At 42.2% G+C, this 23555-nt stretch overlaps 1 protein-coding gene across 1 annotated transcript in view; it reads left to right on the plus strand.

Moving 5' to 3' along the window:
- Positions 1–23555, plus strand: part of ELK3 (ETS transcription factor ELK3) — a 45379-nt gene that overhangs the window by 16578 nt on the left and 5246 nt on the right. Inside the window, exons 2-4 of the mRNA XM_083573477.1 lie at positions 13193–13401; positions 14390–15184; positions 19575–19697. Coding sequence (XP_083429603.1) covers positions 13195–13401; positions 14390–15184; positions 19575–19697 — 1125 coding nt within the window. The 5' untranslated portion in view covers positions 13193–13194. The remainder of the gene's footprint in view (positions 1–13192; positions 13402–14389; positions 15185–19574; positions 19698–23555) is intronic.

Below are 23555 nucleotides of genomic sequence, written 5' to 3' on the forward strand. Positions count from 1 at the left end.
GATTCCCAGACCATCCGCAGACCGGATTGAGAAGGTGATTGGGCCGGATCCGGCCCCCGGGCCTTAGTTTGCCTACCCATGAACTAAGCAGTCGTATACAAGTAGCAGTTACTGGTTGCTGTTTCATCCTGATCACATCTAAGTTTTCCATGTTTAAAGAAGGGGTAGCCATCTCAAGTTTTATGTAAGTCAGCAAAATAATTATCTCTCTGCCACACGGACATGAGAAGAATACAGCAGAGATTCATATGGAAAGAATAAAGATACAGGCTGGCTTTGAACCTGGAACCGAATGCTGTGCCAATATGCCACAGATGCTCACCACATGAGCGGGGCAGGAAGCAAGATGAGTCTGTGCGCATTTTTATTTCCATCCCATGATAGATTCTTGGAACCAGTATAGATTTACGGGCTTTTTGGTTACCCTTTGATACATCTGAACAGGTTGGATTTTAAAAGCCTTAATGAGGAGGAACTAGCAACATTTCCTTCCTGCTGAAGGCAGTTTCCCCAGTCTAGGAAGAATAATCTGTTTGCAGACTCAAGCTTTTATGTGAGGCTTGCATTGCTTGAGGAGACCTGGAATAACAAAGATGCATATAGTAAAAAAAAGAAGCAAACCCTACATTCAGCATCCTATAGGGTGGTATGTAGGGCAATTCTTGCTGGGCTGGGTTTGCATTCACATCTCCTAAGGGATGACTTGTTAAGTGTGTGATTATTTTTGTTAAGTGGTATAACATTTTTATAAATAAAAGTACTGGTGTAGTAAACCTCAGTAGCAAAAATGAACTGATAGGATGCTGTAGAACCAGGACAGTCACACAGACTCCACTACCACCACCTCCGGGCCAACAGGGATCTGGTACTGTATAGTCAACGTTAACAAGGCTGACCATCTAACTGGGGTGCATTGTTGGAGGTGATATTGCAACAAATACAGCTATTGAAGCTATCAAAATCTTGACTGAAATTATCTGGAGGCAGAAGAATTCAAAAGGTGGTAGGGGAGAAGAAGAAAAAGGAAGAAAAACTAAAAGGAAGATAGCATGTAGGGGAGAAATGCATAACATTTTGAAATATTAGTGAGCAAATTTCAAGCATGCCTATGAGATTAAGGGAGAGGGGAAATGTTATAGCTAAGAGGAAAGTTGAATAGGGCAAGTTTAAACTGGCAGAAAATATAAGAAAATTTGACAGGTACTTTAATTGTCTTTAAAAGCAGCTCTTCACATTTTGGAATATTGCAGCTTTGGCTATGGCAGGCACCTCAAAAGTCATCCAGTACCTCTTTATATATTAAGTCAAAACTTAGGTTACCCCTAACATTGATGTATATGGTCACATTCTACTCATGTAAAAACACGCTGATTCCTGGACCATCCATGGTCGGGATTTAGAAGGTGATTGGGCCGGATCTGGCCCCCGGGCCTTAGTTTGCCTATCCATGGTTTAATCTCTGCACTAGCTTTTTAAGGACATAGCATGGGATTTTTAAGATTTAAGCCTCATACCTAATCACTCATCTTTTCACAGCAGTTTCCCTGAAAGCATACTGTGATGCATACATACATGACTGATAGGCTCTAAAGTGCTACAGGCAATGCATTTAACTTCTGCCTGGAAGAGTTCAGTTCAGCTTGAAAGTTTACTGTCTTGCTTAATCAGTTGCTGCAACAAAAGACACAATATTCCAAATGGCTCTGGAACCTTTCTGTGTTGTTGCTGGTTTTCTGAAGCCATCTTAGAAAACTTAACAGGAGTTGCAAAAAATTCTTAAATGTTTCCACTGGGTGGTGCTGCAGGAATTCCTACCTTTTAACTAATATCTGGCTTTTCCAGAAAGACGCCTCTGAAATATAATAGGAGGAAGTCCTGATTTAGATTATACAGTGTCATCATATTGGGGCGGGGGGGGGGGCAGGCATGAGGATGCACTGACTGGGAAATGATGTCTTCTGGGTATGGAAAACAGGATAATCAAATATTGTGTCAGTTACCAGAGAGAGAGAGAGAGAGAGAGAGGAAAATTTGCTAAAGCTCAGTGAAATCTATCTTAAAACCTACAAGAGAATTACCGGTTTAGATGAAAATCTGCATTAATAATACAGAGATGTATCTGCCTAGGACTCACTTTACTTTGTTATAAACTTGTTTTTAATGTTATATTTTAAATTGTTGTGTCCTGGGTGGGTAGTAAAATCAAAATATAGTACAGTGGTACCTCGGGTTAAGTACTTAATTCGTTCCGGAGGTCCGTTCTTAACCTGAAACTGTTCTTAACCTGAAGCACCACTTTAGCTAATGGGGCCTCCTGCTGCCGCCACGCCGCCAGAACACGATTTCTGTTCTCATCCTGAAGCAAAGTTCTTAACCCAAGGTACTATTTCTGGGTTAGCGGAGTCTGTAACCTGAAGCGTATGTAACCTGAAGCGTCTGTAACCCAAGGTACCACTGTAGTTATATACTGCACATGTTACACATTTCCTTGCAAGTCCAACTTTTAACAGTTGAATCATACTGCGTGGCCCCTCCTCTTGTATTCTGTAAAGCACCATGAACACTGATAGTGGGATGAAGATGACAATTTGAGCCCTCACCCAGCAAAACTCAGTATCCAGTAAAGAACAAATTCCCTGTGACCTACGATGCTTACATGAAATCTCTCCTCAGATTCACAGACTGCAGTGGCGTTACATGGGAAATGCCCCGTCCCCAAATCAAAATGGTAGCTATTCATTTGTAGTCAGCCATTCAGTGTGAAAATAAATGTTCCCTCTATTTACTTTCCTTTAGGGATCTCATTACTTACCTTAACTATTTATTCACTACTGCAGGCCTTTGTCTTGCAGAGGGTGAGAAGGGTGTTGAAAATACCTGAGAAAGTATTATCACATACCACAGTTTCCCATTCAAAAGAAACTACAGATCACATTGGTCACTCCCGCTTCCATACTATCAAAGGAAAACCTGTATTTTGAATAGCTGTCGGGTACAGGGGCTTTTAAAGATGCATGTACCCACAGCAATAGTATTTGCTGCTGCATAAGGTGAGAAAACTCCAGAACAGGAAAGTTTCCAGGAACCAGCGTGGTCTGAGCAGTCTGCATTGTTGACTTCCTCTTGCCGCAGTAGGAAAGCCCTACCTTTTCCTGGGGATGTGCTTTCCATATGCTTGTGTGAGATTGTATCCAACTGGGAATAGGGGCAGCTGTCTTGTGGACATGTCCTTATTGTGACATATAGATATTATGCAACTGCCACAGGATGCATCACGTATATGAAGGTGTGTGTGTGTATCTATGTGTGTGTATCTGTGGAAAACACTCCATGCATCTAACAAAGTGGGATTTTGCCCATGAACACTTACGTACGCTCAATAAATCTCTTGATTTTTTAAGGAATCACAAGCCTCTTTGTTAAGTTTACATAAAAAAAAATATTTTACAGAATAAGCATTAATCCTACTCAAGAGTAAACCTCACTGAACATACTGGACACAACTAATTTAGAGCCATTAATTTACTTGGGTTTGAGTATATATTAACACAAGCCTGTATGTTATTCCCATCTGTTCCAAATTGAATATTTTCATACTAAAAACCTAGTGCAACTCTGTGAAGAAAAATGTATCCTTTTTTTCATTATTCATCCTCATGTTATTTTTCCCATTCTCCACCCCATCCCAATTTCATCTCTAATGCATAAAATCTGTAAGCCAGATCTGTAAGATCATTTCCTCGGTGCTGGTTTGTCCAGATCAATAAATGTTAAAGGGAGTGGCAAATGCTATTGGAACATCTGGGCATAATATATATTCAAGGAGGAAAGCAAGTGTCTGAGCCATACTTAAAACTATGATTCTCTACTGAGATGCTTCAAGGATGAGAAATAGGAAGTGGTTGGGGAAAACCCAGCATTTCTGCCAGATGGGGAAAACTTATTTACTTAGATAAGTGATCAAACATTCAGCAAAGGACGTTAGGCTGATAATTTATTTTGGGGATGAGGAACCTGTGGCCTTCCAGATGTTGTCAGACTATAATTCCCACCATCCCAGGTCATTGGCCATTGTGGCTGAGGCTGATGGGAATTGGAGTCCAATAATATCTGGAAGACTCCACATTGGCAACCCCAGATGTGAGACAAGGAAATATATATTAATGGCACAGTTGATTTATTATGTCAAGAGGAAAGGGGGGAAAACAAAGTTGGAACAAATTTAACAAAAATTGGTATATGCTTTGAGTACTGCAGAAGCGGTACGATATTCAAATACACAACATTCCACACACACCAATTTATATACAGTGGAACCTTGGTTTTTGAGCGTTTCAGAAGCCAAACGTTTTGGAAGCCGAACGCCAAAAACCCGGAATTAATTGTTTCCCTTTTCGAATGCGCCTCAGAAGTTGAATGGCTTCTGCTGTGTGTTTTTCTTTTTTTTCTCAATGGATTTTGCCAACTGCCCATTGCCCCTCAGTTTTTGAAGATTTCTGAATTCAAACGGCCTTCCAGAACGGATTACATTCAAAAACTGAGGTTCCACTGTAGTTTTATTGTTTATACATATTTTGTCTGAATAACAGAAATGTAAGCATGTATGTTACTGATGTTGTTCTAAAAACATTTTTCCTTCCTCAGGGGATGAGCTTTTTCTAAGCTTGGCTTTTAAGTCTCGGAAACACCCGAGTACATGGTGTTTTTGCATACTGATGCTAAAATAAAGGGGGAAGACATGCTCCATTCAGTTACACATCTGTAAACTTATTCACATTAGGGCTCCATGCAAAATTTGAGTTTCGTTTGATTAGTTTCAAGGTAGTAAAATTATCTGTCCCCCCCCCTTATGTAGCCCAAATGAGAATGACAAACTCGGTAGAAGTTGGATTGGCATTTAAGGGGTTAAAAGAAACCTGCGGTGCTTTAGCAAAATAAAGCCAGAGCTGAGATTACAAACAAGGACAGATGTAGAAGGCCAGGTTTCCTCTGGTCCGTTTTCCCCTGTTTCCTGCCTGCAGCCTGCAGAAAAAGAGGAAGCGAAGTGCTAGGGAGAATGTAAAGCTAACAATGCCCTACGTCATTCAGCTGGGGGGGGACAGGGGGGAAAGTTCTGCTAGACACAGTCGAGATCGAGCAGCGATAAATGGATATTCACACACTAATACCCAAGAGCCTTTTAGAGCGCCTGGAAGAGAAAAAAAAAGTGGAAAGTTGTGTCCTTGGAGAGATGTGCACATACAGACACACACTCACTCATGCACACAGACAGACATTAGCCGTGCACTAGGTAGCTGGAGAAGCCCTATTTCCCTTTGCAGACGTGCATGTAATAATGGCTCATTGCATCAAAGTTAATTTACCTGCCCTGGGCAGATCGGTGGTGGGAGGAGAGTGTCTCCTGCCTCCTCCTTGGAAAAGTTTTGGCTCTAGAACAGGCTTCCTCAAACTCGGCCCTCCAGGTGTTTTTGGCCTACAACTCCCATCATCCCTAGCTAGCAGGCCCAGTGGTCAGGGAGGATGGGAATTGTAGTCTCAAAACATCTGGAGGGCCGAGGTTGAGGAAGCCTGCTCTAGAAAGAGATGCCCGGGAGCATGCTGGGAATGTGTCTTCCTCACATGGCTAGGATGGGGAAAGCTCCCTCACCCAAGGCATGAGCGCTGGGACCTCTCCTTGGGAGAAGGGATTCCTCAGCCCAGGTCTGTGGTGGCTGGAGGGAGCCTATTCCAGAGAAGCTCAGTTGAGAAACTGCCGAATTGGGCTTTGCTCTGAGAAACGAGTACAAGAATCACTGTAGTAAATCAGTGAAAGTAGGTCTAATATAAGCCGGGGATGGGTATCCCTCCTGGGAAGCCTTTTTTGGGGACAATGTGCTAGCAGCATGCAGGCCCAAAGATCTCCCCACCCCCATGTGAAATCAGGGCAAGCAATGAAACATTCTAGCCACAAGTGTGAACAAATCTGCATAAGCTTAATGAATCCTCTCACATACCTGGCGCATGTTAGCACCTCTAATTTGGCCATTTAATGCTCCTTGAGAGTGATAGGTTCCCTCCAGGAGACATGTTCCACTTTAATTTTAAAAAATGCAAACCCCCGTTTGCATTTCCTGAAGAATCCAAGGTCAACCCTTGCTGGGAGCAAAAGTTACCCATTAAGTCATGCGATCTAATTGGTTAAGGTGCCTGTGTGGCGGGAAGCCTAATCGCCATGACTCATAGCAGATCATACCTGTGCCCTTTTATATTTGATGTCACCTGTGTCAGGGAGGACTTTGGTCTTTAAAATTTGCAACTTGTGCCAAGGCCAACCCGCCCCCCCCCCTTCTGTTCTGCTCAATTCACCATGTCATAGTTGTGGCATCCCCAGGCTTGGTGCCCAGTGTAGTGGAACTGGTCACGCTGCCCTAAATCTGTGTCTACCTCTGCCCATCCAGGACATTAACAAGATCACTTTGCAAACATAGGGACTTAAACCACTGTGGGGCTACCTTTGAGGGTGACCTGGACACTACAACTAATCCAGAATGCGGCAGCTAGACTGGTGACTGGGAGTGGCTGCCAAGACCATATAACACCGGTCCTGAGAGATCTACATTGGCAACCCAGTACGTTTCCAAGCACAATTCAAAGTGTTGGTGCTGACCTTTAAAGCCCTAAACGACCTCGGTCCTGTATACCTGAAGGAGCATCTTTGCCCCCATCGTTCAGCCCAGACACTGAGATCCAGTGCCGAGGGCCTTCTGGCAGTTCCCTCATTGCGAGAAGTTAGGTTACAGGGAACCAGACAGAGGGTCTTCTCAGTAGTGGTGCCCGCCCTGTGGAACGTCCTCCCATCAGATATCAAGGAAATAAGCAGCTATCCTATTTTTAAAAGACATCTGAAGGCAGCCCTGTTTAGGGAAGTTTTTAATATTTAATGCTGTATTGTTTTTAACACTCGATTGGGAGCCGCCTAGAGTGGCTGGGGAAACTCAGCCAGATGAACGGGGTATTATTATTATTAATAATAATAATTGCTGGTGCCCATCTATTTCACGGCCTTTTCAGATACTATGTTCTGACAAATGAACCTTGCATTTTCTCTTCAATTTCATTTATTCACCACTCCCTTGCATTTATAACCTGGCTTGCTTCCAGGATGATGCCCATACATGCTACTTCCAGAGGGTCACCATCCAGTCACTGACAAGACCCAGACTTGCTTACCTTCAGTCAGGTGGTAGCCTCATGTACCATCAGGCTATATCCTGGGACTTCTAGAAGTGTGTGTAGATTTCTGCTGTGCTACATTTTATTGTATCATTGGTTTATTTGATGACAGGATTTTAAGCCGTTCTGTAGAACCTTCATGATTGGAGAATAGGACAGAATGATACGGAATCAGAATAAATATCTGGATAACCTACCATCACTAGGGAATCAGTTGTCCTTGTTTACATGCAGTTTAGGAGGCCTGCAGAAATCTCTGCAGAGCAGCTTTAAAGTGGCACATTTTCAGGTGCCGTGCAGGGAGTGGTGAATAATTTCATGGTATTGAGGCAAGCTTGTCGCTAAGAGGTTGAGCAGGGAGGAGCAATTTATATGCCCTCCCCTTAATATAACAGATTAGAAGTATAAACCATTAACCATGAAACAATAATATTAGCTACAAGTGGATCCAGCAACAAAATGTTGCAGGAAGAAACGTTCCTGCTCAGTCAACCGCCACTGGCCCTCCTCCACAATATTTCAGACCGATTTCCAGTTTGGCGGTTGTATTTTGGGAGTTTCCCCATGGTGGGCTGAAATTAAAAAGCTTGATAAAAACCTGAAAAGGGTAGCAATTCTGTAATGATGGCTTCCTGGTTCATGGCAGTTGTAGTTGGTCATTATATCTGAACTGGTCAGACTATAGTTACCTCTTCCTTTTGCTTCCAAGCCAGAGAGGCATTGTGTGAGTCCCCGTCTTCCCCCTCGCCCAGATGTATTCCAGAGTGTTGTGGGGACCTCAGAGCAAGTTTGGGGCATGTGGGTGGAGAGTTCAATTGAGTGAGCAGAAGTCATTCTACTTGGCGAATGACTCCTTTGGATGCTGCTCCACAACTGGAAAGCCAGTTTGAAGCACCTATTCCAATTCTTGTTTGGAGAAAGCAATGCGTTAAAGCAGGGATGGGAGAGACCTGCCGCCCTACAGATGTTTGATGACAGCTTCCATAAGCTGACTGGGGCTGGTAGGATGGAAGCCCACAGGTCCCCCTTCGTTGTGACAAGGCCATTTTACTTTTATGTATTCCCTAACCAAAATCTATGGCTGTGCACAGACTAACCTGTCTGTAGCACAAAAAGGTTGTGTTTTCCCCCTTGATCCAGAATTGTTCCTGCGCATCCTCAATATGCTGCTTTCCATCTGGATTGATTCTAGATACAAGGGTGGGTGTGGTGACTTGATAAGCCTTTGAAAACCCTTCTCTAGATTCAGTTATCCATACCTTTTATTCCCTGTACTTGCCCCAGGGGAATGAAGAAGGAAATGGTGGTTGTGATCTTGGCTTATCTACCCACCCACAACAAAGTTGGGCAAGTGTGGATACACCCCTCCCCCCATTGTATGGACCTCCAACATCTGTTTACTTCCGTTTTCAAATGCACGCACCATTTGAATCAATCTGCAATAAGCTTTTGTTTTTGCAATGAAACCAGTTTCTCAATAAGCACTTTCAGAGACAAAAATATGCAATAGATCCATATTGTTTGTGGGCTACAGAAAGAAGTACTTGGTCTATGTTGATTCTTCAATAAAATGTTGTGCAGCCTATGATTGCTTCATGCATGCTTAAAAATTAATATGTGAATGTAATAACATAAGATGGTTAACAAGAATCATATGGGCAAGGTGCATTTTGAAATAGTACTTTTTTTAAAGTGACAGGGATTTTTCTTTGAAAGGATCTTCCAGCAAAATGCTAAAGGGATGCATTTATACAATTATCCTGATTTTATATTGCACCAAAAAAGGACTTATCTGGAAACACTTAAGATGTGCATAAAAACATTGTGTGACATAATGAGTGCCTCGGCTTTACAAGTGCCAAAATATACATATAGTTGAGCCTAAAAATACATTTTACATAAACTTATATGGGTTTCCTCATGAGTCTGGAATGACTCCCCATGAACCTGTGCCCCGTTCCACACTGCAGTAATAAGTGTTGCATAGATGGGAATTACAGAATAGACATTCTTGCTTCTTAGAGGGAAATATTTAAAGCGTGTTTTTTTTTTTTTAAAAAGGAATGCTAGTGAAACAAGTGTGGGTAAGTGAAACAGACAGACAAATAAACAAACAGTGAATGAAGTGTTAAATCTGTGGTGTGCATAAGGCAGAAACGAACCACCCTGCTATTTTGCACGGAAAATCATGTAGCCACTCTCACTAGTTATCCAGATTATGTTTTGCCATAATGAGATAATAGCTGCTCGTATTGATTAAGTGGTAGAGAGTTTGCATGCCTGCCTGTAGTGAACTACTTTAGAGTTGAGGAATTGAGAACGGGACAATTCCAAGCTGAGGTCCTCATAGCCTTTTTTCTCATATTGGAGAAATTGGAATAGTAGCAACCCATCTCAGAGGAGTCTTTGATTCATATCTTGTGATGTGGGAATATTATGTACCCCATGTCTTCCACAAGGCTGTTGCTGTGTGTGCATGCACCTCAGGTTAATAAACCTGTGTCTGTACGTGAGTCTGCATAATGGCGTTACAAAATTTCTCAAAAGAATTAAAATGTTTAATAACATAGAATGTGTTTTTCTAGAAAAGAAAAAGGGGTTTTAAAAATTCTGCTTATAAGGCTGCGCTAAAGCCTGATAGGTTTGCAAACAGAATCGTGTGGGATGATTCCTTGTGCACAGCTTCATCTGGGACTTTGCAAGGAAGCGTTTGAAATTATTCAGTGCCAATGTGGAAGAGTTACAAGAAGACTCAGAAGTTGTGTGCCACCTAGTGGCAGATACAGAAAATGTGCACATAAGGCCACTTTTAATAAAAATAAATACAGTGGTACCTCGGGTTAAGTACTTAATTCGTTCTGGAGGTCCGTTCTTAACCTGAAACTGTTCTTGACCTGAAGGACCACTTTAGCTAATGGGGCCTCCCGCTGCCGCAGCGCGATTTCTGTTATTTCTGGGTTAGCGGATTTCTGTTATTTCTGTAACCTGAAGCGTATGTAACCCAAGGTACCACTGTACTGTATTTCAAAATCTACAACAGGGCAACACCTTTATTGGGACCAGAGAAAATGTCACAAAAGTGTGGCAAGCTTCCAGGTTCTCTTGAACAACCTTCCCCAGGTATTGTACACAAAGCAGAGGGAAGCAGGGAAGTTTAAAAATTAGGCTTAAGTAGTAGGCATGGTTAGTTTGTAGACCAGTTCCAAGGCAGAGATTGTAGATTCTGATATTCTGAAATCACATTATTTAGAATGATCTTATATTTTAGACTGACTGGAAGAAGTACGAATATGTCTCCCTTTGAATATTACCTTGCTTATATATTGCTTTAACTATCTTACTAATAGAATGACAGAAATATATTGCTTTAACTGTCTTACTAATTTACTTTTTCCTTGTTGTATAAACAATAGGTGCTAATTCTTTGTAGATCTTTGACGTTTGCACAGATACGGGTTTTATTTATTTAAATGAGCTTTCCCGCTACGTTGAAATGTTCTCAAAATGGATCACAAAATAAATAACTTCAAATAATAAAATATGAAAACACCAAGCAATTGTGACCTTATAGACCTTCCCCGTTCAACTTGAGGAAGTTTGGGGTTTGAGAAGAGGGTGGTACGTGTAAGGATATTGGGGGCAGGGTTTTTTGTGTGCCCCCTTTCCACTCTTAATTGAAGCATATAATGTTATCCAGAATTTCAGTACAAGATTGGTTGCGCACAGTATAGGCATCTACTGGTCTCATCACTATTAAGTAATATTTGTACAAATTACTCTGGTTGATATATTGAACACAGCTGGTCAGATGTTTGAATAAAGACATTCACATGGTTTGTCACTTTAAAGTTTAAAATCAACTATGATTTAATTTGAACATGTTCTTTGCTCCTCTCTCGCTCCTTCCTGCAGGGGAAGAAACAAACCAGAGCCTGGCTTTGTGTTACATGCAGAACAGCACTTGTAGTTGGTTGCTGCAAAAGAAATAGTGACTAGTAAGGCAACAACAACTATGTTGTTTTACTGTGCCTGTGGTTTGTTACAAGGAAACAAACCATGAGCGCTGGTTCATCACAAAAAGCTAGCATCTTGATTGTATCCTCCAGGCGGAAAAGAGATAGGAGCCAAACACCTGCATTTTAGCAGCATCTACTAGCTTGTTCACATTAAACCATAGTTTATTTTAAACTAGGGTTTAAAATGATGTACAAATAGGGGCATCATTTGATTCTGTTAGCAAAAAATATATGTATAAAATGGGATTATCTAGCTGTCTTCTGCCATCACAAGTCCAAATTGCACTGAAATAAACAGAATGGCTTTTATGCCATTGTGTTTTACAATTGCAATGCTGTTTTTGAAGCAAGGAGCAAGAATTTGAAAGACTAAACTATAGCGGGTCCCCCTCCCTGCTTGAGTTTACTAGGTGGGTGGAATCAGTAATCTGGATAGGAGAAGCAAAGAGAAAAAGCACCACATGCAACGAAGAAGCAAGAGAGAAATGGTTTCTTAAGTGTCTTGACTTTACCGAGGCACAACATGGTTCTGGCTACGTCAAGCCATTCCACCCGTCTACAAAATGAAAGCAAGCGAATACATATAAATAAAACCTTAGCAATCTTTTCAGTGCAAGGCAAAAACATTTTTATTTGGCAATACATTTCAGGTTGCTGTAAATCCTAGTTTTGCTCTTATTTGCTGTCTTCCTGTTATAGTTTGATATTGTAATACGAGGTCTAGTTGTATACCAGCCTGGAATCCAAATCGGATGAAGGGTAGTGTGTACATGTTTTAAATAAATAAAATATTATAAGAAGTTATAACAAGGTGCAGCATCAATGTACTGAAGATCCTAAGTTAAACTATAATATTGCATAATTCTTTCTCGTTTTTAAAAATAAAAATAACAATCAAAAAGAGTTATTTTCCTATCACGGTTCAAACTGTTTGCTTAGACTTGAGAAATGCCTTAAGTCTTAGCACTGAGATGATGGGCATGTGTATCTCTCTGCCCAGGTGTGAAGGGTGTAGTCCCAAAAATGTAATAGCAAAAAGGAAGAGAGGCTATGAAAAAGAAATATTACAACAATATCCAGCTCAGAACTGAGCGAACATAAGACCACCATTTTCTAAACAAAGTGAACTGTGAGAAGTTCTGGAAACAATCTGTGGCCTTTTCATTTTTATGTGTACAGGGTGTATTCAGACATGTATTTGTCCCAGGAAAGCTGTACTCTGCCATTTATAGGTGTGTTGACACCAGTCCATTTTTACAAGAACATCACTGTAACTTTGATGTTCTCTATCGCCATAGTATATTTTGCTTCCACTATCAACTTTATACAAAAGCAACAGCAGGAAAATGAAAACCCCAGAATTACAATAGTATTCTGAACACAGTCAGGACAGAAATAAGATTAGTGTTAGGCAGTCCCTTTGTGTCTACGCTTAGAGAGGGAGAGAGAGAAAGACCATGCAATGGCAGCCTGGATCCCATTGACTATTACAGAGGTAAGAGATAGGGAGAGAGAGAACAATGGGCCATTGTGCAAAAACGGTAGCTTAATGGAAAATCCTTGGGACATTTGATATTCAGAATAAGATGTATCTCAGTATATGCTAAATGTGAAAAATGATATTTTAAAAAGGATGCCTCAATCCAGCATGGAATAATGCCAAAGCCCACTGAAATCAATGGGCTTCACTCTTTGCTGGGTTTAGGCTAGAATATTTCTCTCTCTCTCTGGATACTACAGGATTAGCAAAAAATGATAATTTTTACAGAATAATTTTACAATAGGGTTTAATGGGATATTTTAAAATGTGTTTTCTTCAGTATTTTATACTTTTTTAATTTTGTACTTTCCTGTAGCACGTTTAATTGCGTATATGATCCTACATAAGTGTTGTGGTTGAAACTAAGATGAGCAGGTTAGGCAATGTTTACATTGTATCCCCCGTTTTTTTCTGTCCATTGCAGGCATGGAGAGTGCAATCACATTGTGGCAGTTCCTGTTGCAGTTGCTTCTCGATCAGAAACATGAGCACCTAATTTGCTGGACATCTAATGATGGTGAATTTAAGCTACTTAAGGCAGAAGAAGTGGCTAAGCTGTGGGGACTCAGAAAAAACAAAACTAACATGAATTACGACAAACTGAGCAGAGCGCTGAGATACTACTATGACAAGGTAATTTTAAAAATTCTATTTGTACAGTGCTTAAACAAGAAAGCAAAGAGTAGTAATATGCTTGTTAAAATTGGAGTGCTGCCTTTTGGCTAAAAAGAGCCCCCCAAGGCTGCTCACAAAAAGTTAACACAAATAGAAAATTCAGACAGTAAAATACCACTTACTTACAAAGATTTCAGCCAACCATATTTTATCAATAATATATTTTAAAGTTTTAATTTTTTTTTAAACCTGAAACCCAAACGCATCATTTTCCTTGCCTAAATGCAAAAAGCAACCCCCTCAAAATGTCAAAAACAGTGCAGCAGTAATTTCCCCAGCAAACTGCCACCTAAAGGCAGGGCAGCCTACAGACAGTTTATAAGGAGGAAGCATTGTCAATCAGATTGCACATATTATATTATGTTAGGCAGTTGCCTTTACAGAGTGTCAGACTATTAGTCTGTCGGACCCAAAACTGACTACTCCAACTGGCGGTGGCTCTCCAGCTTCTCAGGCTGAGGGTCTTTCTCATCCCCTGTTACCTCAGGGCCAGATCTTATCTTCTCTAGCATTTGCAGGCCAAATTTGACAGGTGGGTGGGGGCTGCCCACCTGTCAGTCACCTGATGTCACAATGATGTCAGGTGATGGAGTGCTCTGAAATCCCCACAAGCAGCCAATCCCAGCTGGCCTCCTTGCCATTGCATATTTACGAGTGCACTTAAAGGCTCCCAATTGGTCATTAGCAGCCACATCGCCACCTGCCTCTCACCTGACATCACAAGGGGCTTCAGGTATGACACAGGTGGGCATGGTTTGGGGGAAATGGACTCGTGGCCTAAGTAACTACGCCAGGCCCAAGTAAACCCACAGGCTACCTGATTTTTTTAACTTGAAATGCCAGGAATCAAACCTGGAGCCTCCTGCCTCGTAGAGGAGATGCTGTTCACTGAGCTACTTTGTGAAAATACTAACAAATGTCACACTTGGTTTGCTGTTTAATGCAGAACATCATCAAGAAGGTGATTGGGCAGAAGTTTGTGTACAAGTTTGTGTCCTTCCCTGACATTTTAAAGATGGATCCTCATGCTGTGGAAATCAGCAGGGAGAGCCTTTTGCTGCAGGACAGCGACTGCAAGATGCCTCTTGAAGGTAGAGAGCAACACAAGCATGGCTTGGCGGCCCTGAAAGGCGCAAGCCGTAATGAATATATCCATTCGGGGTTGTACTCCTCTTTCACCATCAACTCCCTGCAGAACCAGCCAGAAACTCTCAAGCAGATCAAAACAGAGAAGCTGGAGGAGAAGCTGGAGGGGCCCACCCCTCTGGAAGAAGTCCGAACTGTTATAAGGTTTGTGACAAACAAATCAGACAAGCAAGTCATGAGGCCCATAGTGTCCCTGCCATCAACATCCGAGGCAGCAGCTGCTTCTGCTTTTTTAGCATCCTCTGTCTCTGCAAAAATATCCTCATTAATGTTGCCCAATGTTGCCAGCATCTCGTCGGCTTCGCCATCTTCCTCCCGGTCGCCGTCTCTGTCTCCGAACTCACCCCTCCCTTCAGAACACAGAAGCATCTTTTTGGAGTCCAGTTGCCAGGATTCTGATTCTCTCGAGCCACTGAACCTCTCGTCAGGATCCAAGGCAAAATCTCCTTCTCTTCCCCCAAAGGCTAAGAAACCCAAAGGTTTGGAGATCTCGGCACCTCCAATGGTTCTTTCAAGCACTGACCTCGGCTCCATTGCCCTCAACAGCCCAGCACTCCCCTCAGGATCCCTGACTCCTGCTTTCTTCACTGCCCAGGTAAGACTTTGACAGGGGAATCCTATGCATGTTTACTTAGAAGTAAGCTCTGCTGAGTGTAGTGGGACTTACTCCTGCGTGTAGAGGATTGCCTCCTGAGTTCCTTTTAGTGATGCCCATAGCGTGCGCTTGGGGAAAAGCGTGCCTTTCCCCCCCAAGGACAGAAAGAAAAAAAGCAGCTTGTAGTTTATTAAGAATGTATGAGTCCTTTTTCTATTAAAATGTCCCTTAGATTAAAAATACAATCAAGTTACTTTTTTTAAAAAAGCAGCTATTACAAATAAAACAAATACAGCAGGAGCGAAAATCAGGAGAGCAGCAGTCAGTAAAATATGTAAAAGCGGTAATACATCAGCATAGGCAAAATTGAAAGAGAGGCAGTGTGGCATAATGGTTAGAGTGTTGGACTATGACCTAGGAAACCACGGTTTGAATCCCCACTCAGCCATGAAGCTCACACTCTTCCCTTAACCTGCCTCACAGGGTTGTTGTATGGATGAAATGGGGGTGGGGAGAACCATGTACACCACCTTGAGATCCTTGGAAGATAAAAGTGGCATGCAAATGTAATCCATCCATCCATCCATCCATCCATCCATCCAACACTGGGGAAATGAAAAGGACTTAACCTGAATGACAGTAGTTAAATAAATAAATAAAATAAAATAAAAAACCACTGGGGAAATGAAACCGTCCTAATCTGAATGACTGTAGTTTAGGCACCTCCCAAATCTTTGTGGGAAGGGTGTTCAAATAGGGGCACCACCACTGAGAAGACCCATCTCAGTAATGCTCTGCCTTCCATGTAAATTTCATCCCCCATTAACAGCTTTCCAGGATGGATAACTCAACACTTAACTCAGCACTATCTGCTAGAAACCTATGCACATGTTCCCCATGACAAATCTTGCATAGCATTGGGGCTTATGGGCACATTTGCAAAGTGGAGATGCTGTTGGGGGCACTGCACACACACACACAAAAACAGAGTGAGCGAGCAAGAGAGCAATCAAATACATGTAAACCCACTATTGCCCATCTGCTCTCAGTTAGGCTTTTGCTTTTCTTCAAGCCAAATCTTGGGTGGGTGTGTTGATCTTGCTGGAGAGTGCAGCTGGGAAGCAAGAGATCACACCCCTCCACAACAATTAGGCTTGAAAAAAGCCTTCTAAGAAAGTGGACACTTTAGATGCCAGGAAATCTGGATGCTTCTATGAACAAGAGGCCAGACCGTCCGTCCCCCCACCCTTTTCAAAGCTAGTCAGCAATCATAACCTTAGAGTGGGATAGACCGTTAGCAGCTTAATTACATTTTGTAGTTTGCTGGCACCGTGGCCTTTCTCAAACAAAATATGAAATGACATGTTTAGGTCAAGCTGTTTTCTTTAATCATAAAGTGGTTTTGCAGTATTCAGAATAAAAAAGGCTGACTCCTTAAGGGCAGAATGAGTGTCTATGCAACTGTCTCTCCCTTTTGCATTAAGCATCAGATGGGCTTTAAGTCTGGAATCCTCTGTCACTGAATCCCAGGCATCATCTGCTTACATTAGCCATTTGGTAACAACAGAAGGTTGGTGCTCTACACTAGCAATGAAAGGTACACATCGTGCTAGTGAGAACTGGGTGCTCTCTTTGTTGTCTTTGGGAGGTTGTTGATGGAAATCAGTTGCAGTCCTCCCTTCGCTGCCATCTTGCAAGAGTCGTGTGTTATTCAGTCCAGCAGCAGTTCAGAAACTGCTATTTTAACATGGTAACGTGAATATGTATTTTAAAGCAGCATTCTTTTAAGTATTAAGATATGTACAGCCTGGCCCTTTCTGGAAATAACTGAAGACACTTTCGTTTTGATGACCTTTTCTGGTTTGATGAAAAGGTGTCTGTCTAGTTTTAAAAAACTAACCTTATTAATACTCTAAAATCTCGGACAAACTAACTCTCTGCAGGAAACACAGACACTGCACCTTAAAGCATCCATTCTTTAAGTGTTAAAACACATAATAACCTGGCTGGGATGTTAGCCCATCACATTCCAAATCTACCTCTTTTGGGGTTAAAGCTGCTGGGCTGGGACAGATGGGAATTGTAGACCAAAACATCTGGATGGCGCCAGAGTAGAGAAGGCTGGCTTAAAAAATGCTCTTTGCTCAAACCTTGTATAGAACAATAGGATTCCGACATTGTGCTGATGAGGGAGCAGAGCTTAGCCAAAAGACATGTGGTAGAACAGTTAACACTAAGCAGCGATCAACTCGGTCTATGGTGCTAAAAAAGGAAACCTAGTTATTTTGGGTATGAAAGCCTGAGAGTTTGCAGTTCTTTTAAAAATAAATGACCTGACAGTTGCTTTCTGTGCTGTGGGCTGCTTGCAAAAGAAATCTCAGATTTACTCATTCATGAGTCATGCTGCTGAAAATAGCATTTGAAAATCGACACAGGCCTAGCTTTGTAGATTTGGGCTACAGACCACTAACCTGGGCGCATGTTCCATGGAGTTCAACAAAATGCACCTCGGCAGAAACATGCACATGATTGTGCAGGAAGCTTCAGCAGGATGGCTGGGTTGGTCTGTTGCAGCAAAAGCATCAATCTTCCAGCATGTTAAATGCCAGTCCATAAATTGTGGCATAAGTTTTGAAATGGACTCTAGTCCACGAAAACTTGCTGTAACAAATGTCCCAATATTTAAGTCACCGTTTAGCTTTTTGTAGTTGTAGCTGTAAAGTGGCAACCCTATACACTTTCCTGGGGAGTAAGTCCCAGTGGCTAGGAGATTTCAAAGTTGCATTCTGTGGGGTCTTATTCTGTCATCCTACAATAAATATGCATTTTATGGTAAATATACCATTTATGGTATACAGTTATGTCCGTTTCTACTCTTCTTCAAAGATTAAAAGTGAGAACAATGTCTGATATTTGTGGAAATTTTTGTTGCCTTAGTTTGGCAACTTCCACCTAAATATACATTTGTGGATCATTGCAAGTACTAATTTCTTTTGCTCCATGTGAGCTAATGATGGCAAGCAATGAGGAAGAACCACAGTTCAGTGGTAGAAAATATTCTTAAGGGTCCAAGCTAAATCCCTCATCATGTGATAGTCAGTATGGAGCTGTCCAGAATATATGCAGCATGGGGGGAAAAGCAATGTTCATACTTTTTTTTACCTTCTCTGTTAGAAAACAAAGTGCTTTCTCATTGTCAGCTGGGCAGATGTATCATGTGATTGTGGCAAAACAAAACTGAGCATGATGAGGCAGTGAAACTGCTTCCTTATTAAGAAAAGAGGTACTTTGCTCTAGAGTGATGTCATATCCTACAAGGGACACATTCAGCAACATTAACTTGAAGTGTTAATAAACAAAATAACTTGCAGAGTAAATAAGCAGAGGAAAGGAGAGTATTATGCTCAAAGATAATAATAATAATAATAATAATAATAATAATAATAATAATAATAATATCATCAGCCTAGAGATTCTGCCATGGCGAAAAAGCAAAAATGAACTAAACAGTGTTTTTTGCCATGTATTCCAGAGCAAGGGCTGACTTAGTTTAGACCTGTACAGCTTTCGTATTCCAGTTGTTTTTTCATGTGTTAGCACTTAAAGTGGCTATAGAATATGCAGAGTACATTGGTTTTGCTCAGTGCTTTGGACTTAGACAGTAAAGCTAGACCCAAAGGACTGCAAACATAGGAAGGTGCCGTATACCAAGTCAGGCCAGCGGTCCATCTACATCAATTTTGCCTATGGTGACTGACATTGCCTCTCCTGGGCTTGAGAGACAATTTTCCCCAGCCTTAGCTGGAGGCAGCTGGAATTGAACCCATGACCTGATGCATGCAGAGCAGTTGTTCTGCCGCTGAGGTATGGCCCCTTCCCCTAAGGGGAACTGACACGAGGAGTGTCCTGCAAATGCTTAGGTGTCCACACAGTGTGATTATAGGCAGATTCTATGGCAGTTCATGTGCTTTTGCTTACATACACACAGCTTTGGATCACAGAGTGCTCTCGTGTGAGACGTAGAACAGCCCTTTTGTGAGGAGAAGGGCATATTTGGACCCTCTTTCTCCATCATTTTCTGCTCATAGTTCCCCTTTCCAAGAAGATGCAGCTAGAAAGAAGTTGCATAGGGACTCACCCAGAGAAAGCACAGTATGTGCAATGACAATTCTTACACCAAATCCCTGTTAAAATGCTAATGTTAAAAATCCCGAGGTTCTGAAAGGAAAACAGTTTCTAAGCACAAAACATCTCTCTGAAAAAAAGCTATGGGGCGAAGCAACGAGGAGGGCCTCCTGTAACATTCAGCCGGGCAATGTGAGTCAAGACATGGCTAAGCCAAAGAGTAGATGAACGTCGGAACACACGCCGTGTGTCTTTTGTCTTGCAGACCCCCAATGGATTGCTGTTGACCCCGAGTCCCTTGCTTTCTAGCATTCACTTCTGGAGCAGCCTCAGCCCCGTCGCTCCTTTGAGTCCTGCCAGGCTGCAAGGACCAAACACCCTGTTCCAGGTAGGTTGGAGCAATGACTCTGCTCTTTTAGGTGGCGCTTTCTGGCCAGGTAGCCAAAGGAACCTTTTTGAGGCTGGGGGTGGAGGCATTTCCATTCTGAAAAGAGATAACATTAGATGTGCAAAAACAATACCTTCTTTCAGGAAAGGAGCTTCAGTAACGGGGAGAGACAAAGCAATGAAGATGCCAGAAGGCAGGAACTTTACACATTGCACTGAGGGAGGTTTACTGCTTCTCTGGAGTCAGCCTCCTAAAGGGGCAGGCAATTGTTATCACTAGGGCAGCAGCAGAGGTGACTTCGGTTGATAATTATAAGCCAAGCTGAGATAGCTCAGTTGGTAGCACATGAGACTCTTAATTTCAGGGTTGTGGGTTCGAGCTCCACGTTAGGCAAAAGATTCCTGAATTGCAGGGGTTTGGACTAGATGATCCTCGTGGTCCCAACTCTCAAATATTTTGATTCTAAGTCCCCCCTCTGTCATAAGTTAGTGAAAACAAACGCGCCAGACACCTTGATGATACTTTGATGAAGATGTTGACCCAGTGCGCGGCACCTGTGAAAAAGGCAAAAATCCTTGCTAGGGATCATTAGGAAAGGAACTGAAAACAAAATTGCCAATATCTTAATGCCATTATACAAAGCTATGAAGCAGCTGCATTTGGAATACACCGTGTGCTGTTCTGGTCGCCTCAGCTCAGAAAGAGGTTCAGAAAAGGGCAACCAAAATGACCAAGGAGATAGAGCAACTCCCCTAGGAGGAAAGATAAGATGAGCAAAAAGGGACACAATAGAAATGTGTAAAATTATGCATATGGAGATGCTTTGGGACATCCAACAAAGCGAAACGCTGGAGGATTCAGGGCAGATGAAAAAAAGTACTTCTTCACACTGCCCATAGGAGGCAGTGGTGGCCACCCACTCAGATGGCTCTGAAACAGTAGACAAATTCATGCAAGCATGGTAGCTGCTGGCCATGGTGGTTTTGTTCTGCCTCCACTGTGAGAGGTAGTATGCTTCTGTATACCAGTTGGCCAAACAGTGCTGAACTGGGTGGGCCATTGGCCCAATCCTGCAAGCTTCTCTTATGTTTTTTTGGCAGTTCTGATGTTTCAGCCAAAATATGTCAAAGAGACTGTACATCAAAACTTATCTGTGCATGGGAAAACAGAAAAACCCCCACAAAAGAACATGAAGATTTCTCAAGAGGATTAGCATGCCCTATCTGAGGCTGTGTTAAGGGAAGCTGTAAGAACAGTTTAAAATCACAAGGATTAAAAATGTAGAGAAAGCTGTCATGATCGCAGGGGCATCTTGGCTCCATGAGTACAGTATAATGTGGGGTTTTTTTCCCCAATCCCTATTTTAAAAAGGGAGAAATTATACTGGGTATGAAAATGTTAGCACCATCACCTGGAATTTGGCTTCCTTGGCTGACGCAGGAAAACTACACTTACCAATAACAGGAAGGAGTAAATTTATGCCAGGGAAGCACCTGGAGCAAGCAAGGAAGATGTAACTGCAGGGTTACCATGCCGTTGAAGTGAGTGGGGGCTGAGATCACCAAATTCCTGCCACACAGGGCACTTCAATGTGTGTCCGTAAATGCAACCTATAAGAACTGTAGGCTTTTTATTAAACCTCTGTAGCAGCAGTGCTGTGGTATGCTATCTGCAAATATTCAAGTTTGTGTTGTGCTACCTTGCATTCCCATCTGCATTCCTGGGTTTAAGGATTTTTTCATACAAAGAAGACAAGGATTTGTGCTGAAATACGGGTATCTGGTTGCAATATACCTGCTTCTTATGTTCAGGTCAGAGTCCTGTTGCAAACGTCTCTAAAAATTGGTGGCTTTGTTTTTGTTGTTGTTGCCTACTACAGCCATGCAAACATGCTTGCATTCTTTCATTCCACCCCTTAATAAATTAACAATTGTGTGCTTGTACAAATTGGTGTGCTCAAGGCATTCCCACCAAGTATAAATTCCCTCTTTGTCCTAGTAAATGTTTTTCTGCTGAGTGTGTGCACTCAGGAGGGGGGGGGGGAAGAAACCACACTCCCCCTAAGTGACACTGGGTAGTGTTTAAGCAGAAATGGAAGTTGGGGAGAAGGTGTTGCAGGGAAGGAGTTGTGGGCTGTTCCCAGGTTGTCAATATACAATGCACCTTGTGCAAACCACATTCATATCCAGTATATACTGTAATGCATTATGTGAAATAGTCCAGTGTTTTGTAGATCGTTGTTGTACAGGCTTGATCCTGACTCTAAAATGCACACAAAAGGAGAGGGAGAGAGGAAAAAAGTTTGGAGTATATACAGCACTAGATATAAAGCATTTGGAAGAAGACACTTGCCACCAAAATCTGGGAATGGACCCCAACTTGTGCAGCACAGCTTCAAGAACTAGAAAACCCCAAATATCCAACTCCCCATATATCCTCACTAAGCTTCAACAACTGTTCTGACTTAGAACACAACCTGCTTTGTAGCAGTTCTCCTAGGGCTCTCTTTCGCCTCACACGAACTCCCTTATTTTTAGCATTTCATAATTTTGCACACTTGATTAGAGCCATCCAGCTAGGATCAGACAGAAGCACCCACGACTTGCCCTGTAGTGAGAGCCAAGTGCATCCAGCACCTATTAGTGGTAACTGGAAGTGAAAAGGGGATCCAGATCCGTCACATCAAGGGCCCTGATTTGACTAACGTGTGGTTCAGAGAAAGGCCAAGATGACAAATCTATTAGCATAGGAAAAGTGTTCTTCCCAAGAACCAAATAAGAAGTGGCAACAGCCGCTGAGCCTGAACCTGATCTAACTCACCAAGGATTGGACTTGTTTCTTTCTTTAAAGGGCTCACTGCGCTCACTTCCATCTTCACAGGTAAAGCCTTTCCCGATCAAGGGTGCTTTGAGGGCAAAGTACAGCACTGCATATTGTGAGAGCAAGTTTTGTATCTGGGATAATATGTGGATGGGCAGAATGCTGAAATCTCAACTAATGTTCCGGACAGGGGTTGCAAAACAAATTTTGTCTACACATAGGATGCAGATTTTCTCCTTCCAAAAAAATAATAATATTGAGATGGGGGGGGCAGATATCAACACTCCAAGGAAGTTTGCTTTACCTTTTTTCAAGGTTTTCCTTATGATCACCTTTTGAGGACATACTTTATTTATAAAGCTTAAGCCGATAGTGTGCTTTGGTGTACAAAAAAGGGCTGGAAAGCGACAAATGGGACATTACAATGCTGCTCAGGTGATTTCAAGAAACTTATGTGTGTGGGGGGGAGGGGAAATGCAGGTGCCGTTACAGAAAATTGAGACACGCTATTCTGGCACACAAGCCAAAGGAGTTGGACTGGTGAAACTATTTCTCTTAAGTTGGCATACAGGTAAAACAACTTCTGTTTCCCAGCAGATGGGCGAGGAGAGTCCTGCATCCAGCTTACTTCACTGGATCAGGTTAATTGGTAGAGCCTCTTGAGGAATGTAATTAACTTACTCCAGGTTTGAAAGCTTGCAGTATAATTAGGGCAATGAGAGACTTGTTCAAAGCTGCAGTTCACTCTGCAATAAAGATCTAAAACAATAGCAGGGAAGCACGGCTGGAATTCATCTCAGACATCCCACTGGCTGATGTTGCTTTGCAGCCAGAATCCATACCATTGTTTGTTTGCATAGTATTTGCCCAATAGTTGCAACTGAGCAGTTCCAGGGAAGAATCTGGGACCCTTCGTGTCAGGCAGTGCACAAACACACAAAGAGAGCTCATTCTGAAGAGCTGGGACTCTGACAAGACATGGCAAGTGAAGGAATAAAGACACAAAGCTATGATTGATTGCAGGATTAATTTATTAAG

The sequence above is a fragment of the Podarcis filfolensis genome (genome assembly GCF_964270895.1).
Source record: "Podarcis filfolensis genome assembly, chromosome: 10".
NCBI lineage: Eukaryota > Metazoa > Chordata > Lepidosauria > Squamata > Lacertidae > Podarcis > Podarcis filfolensis.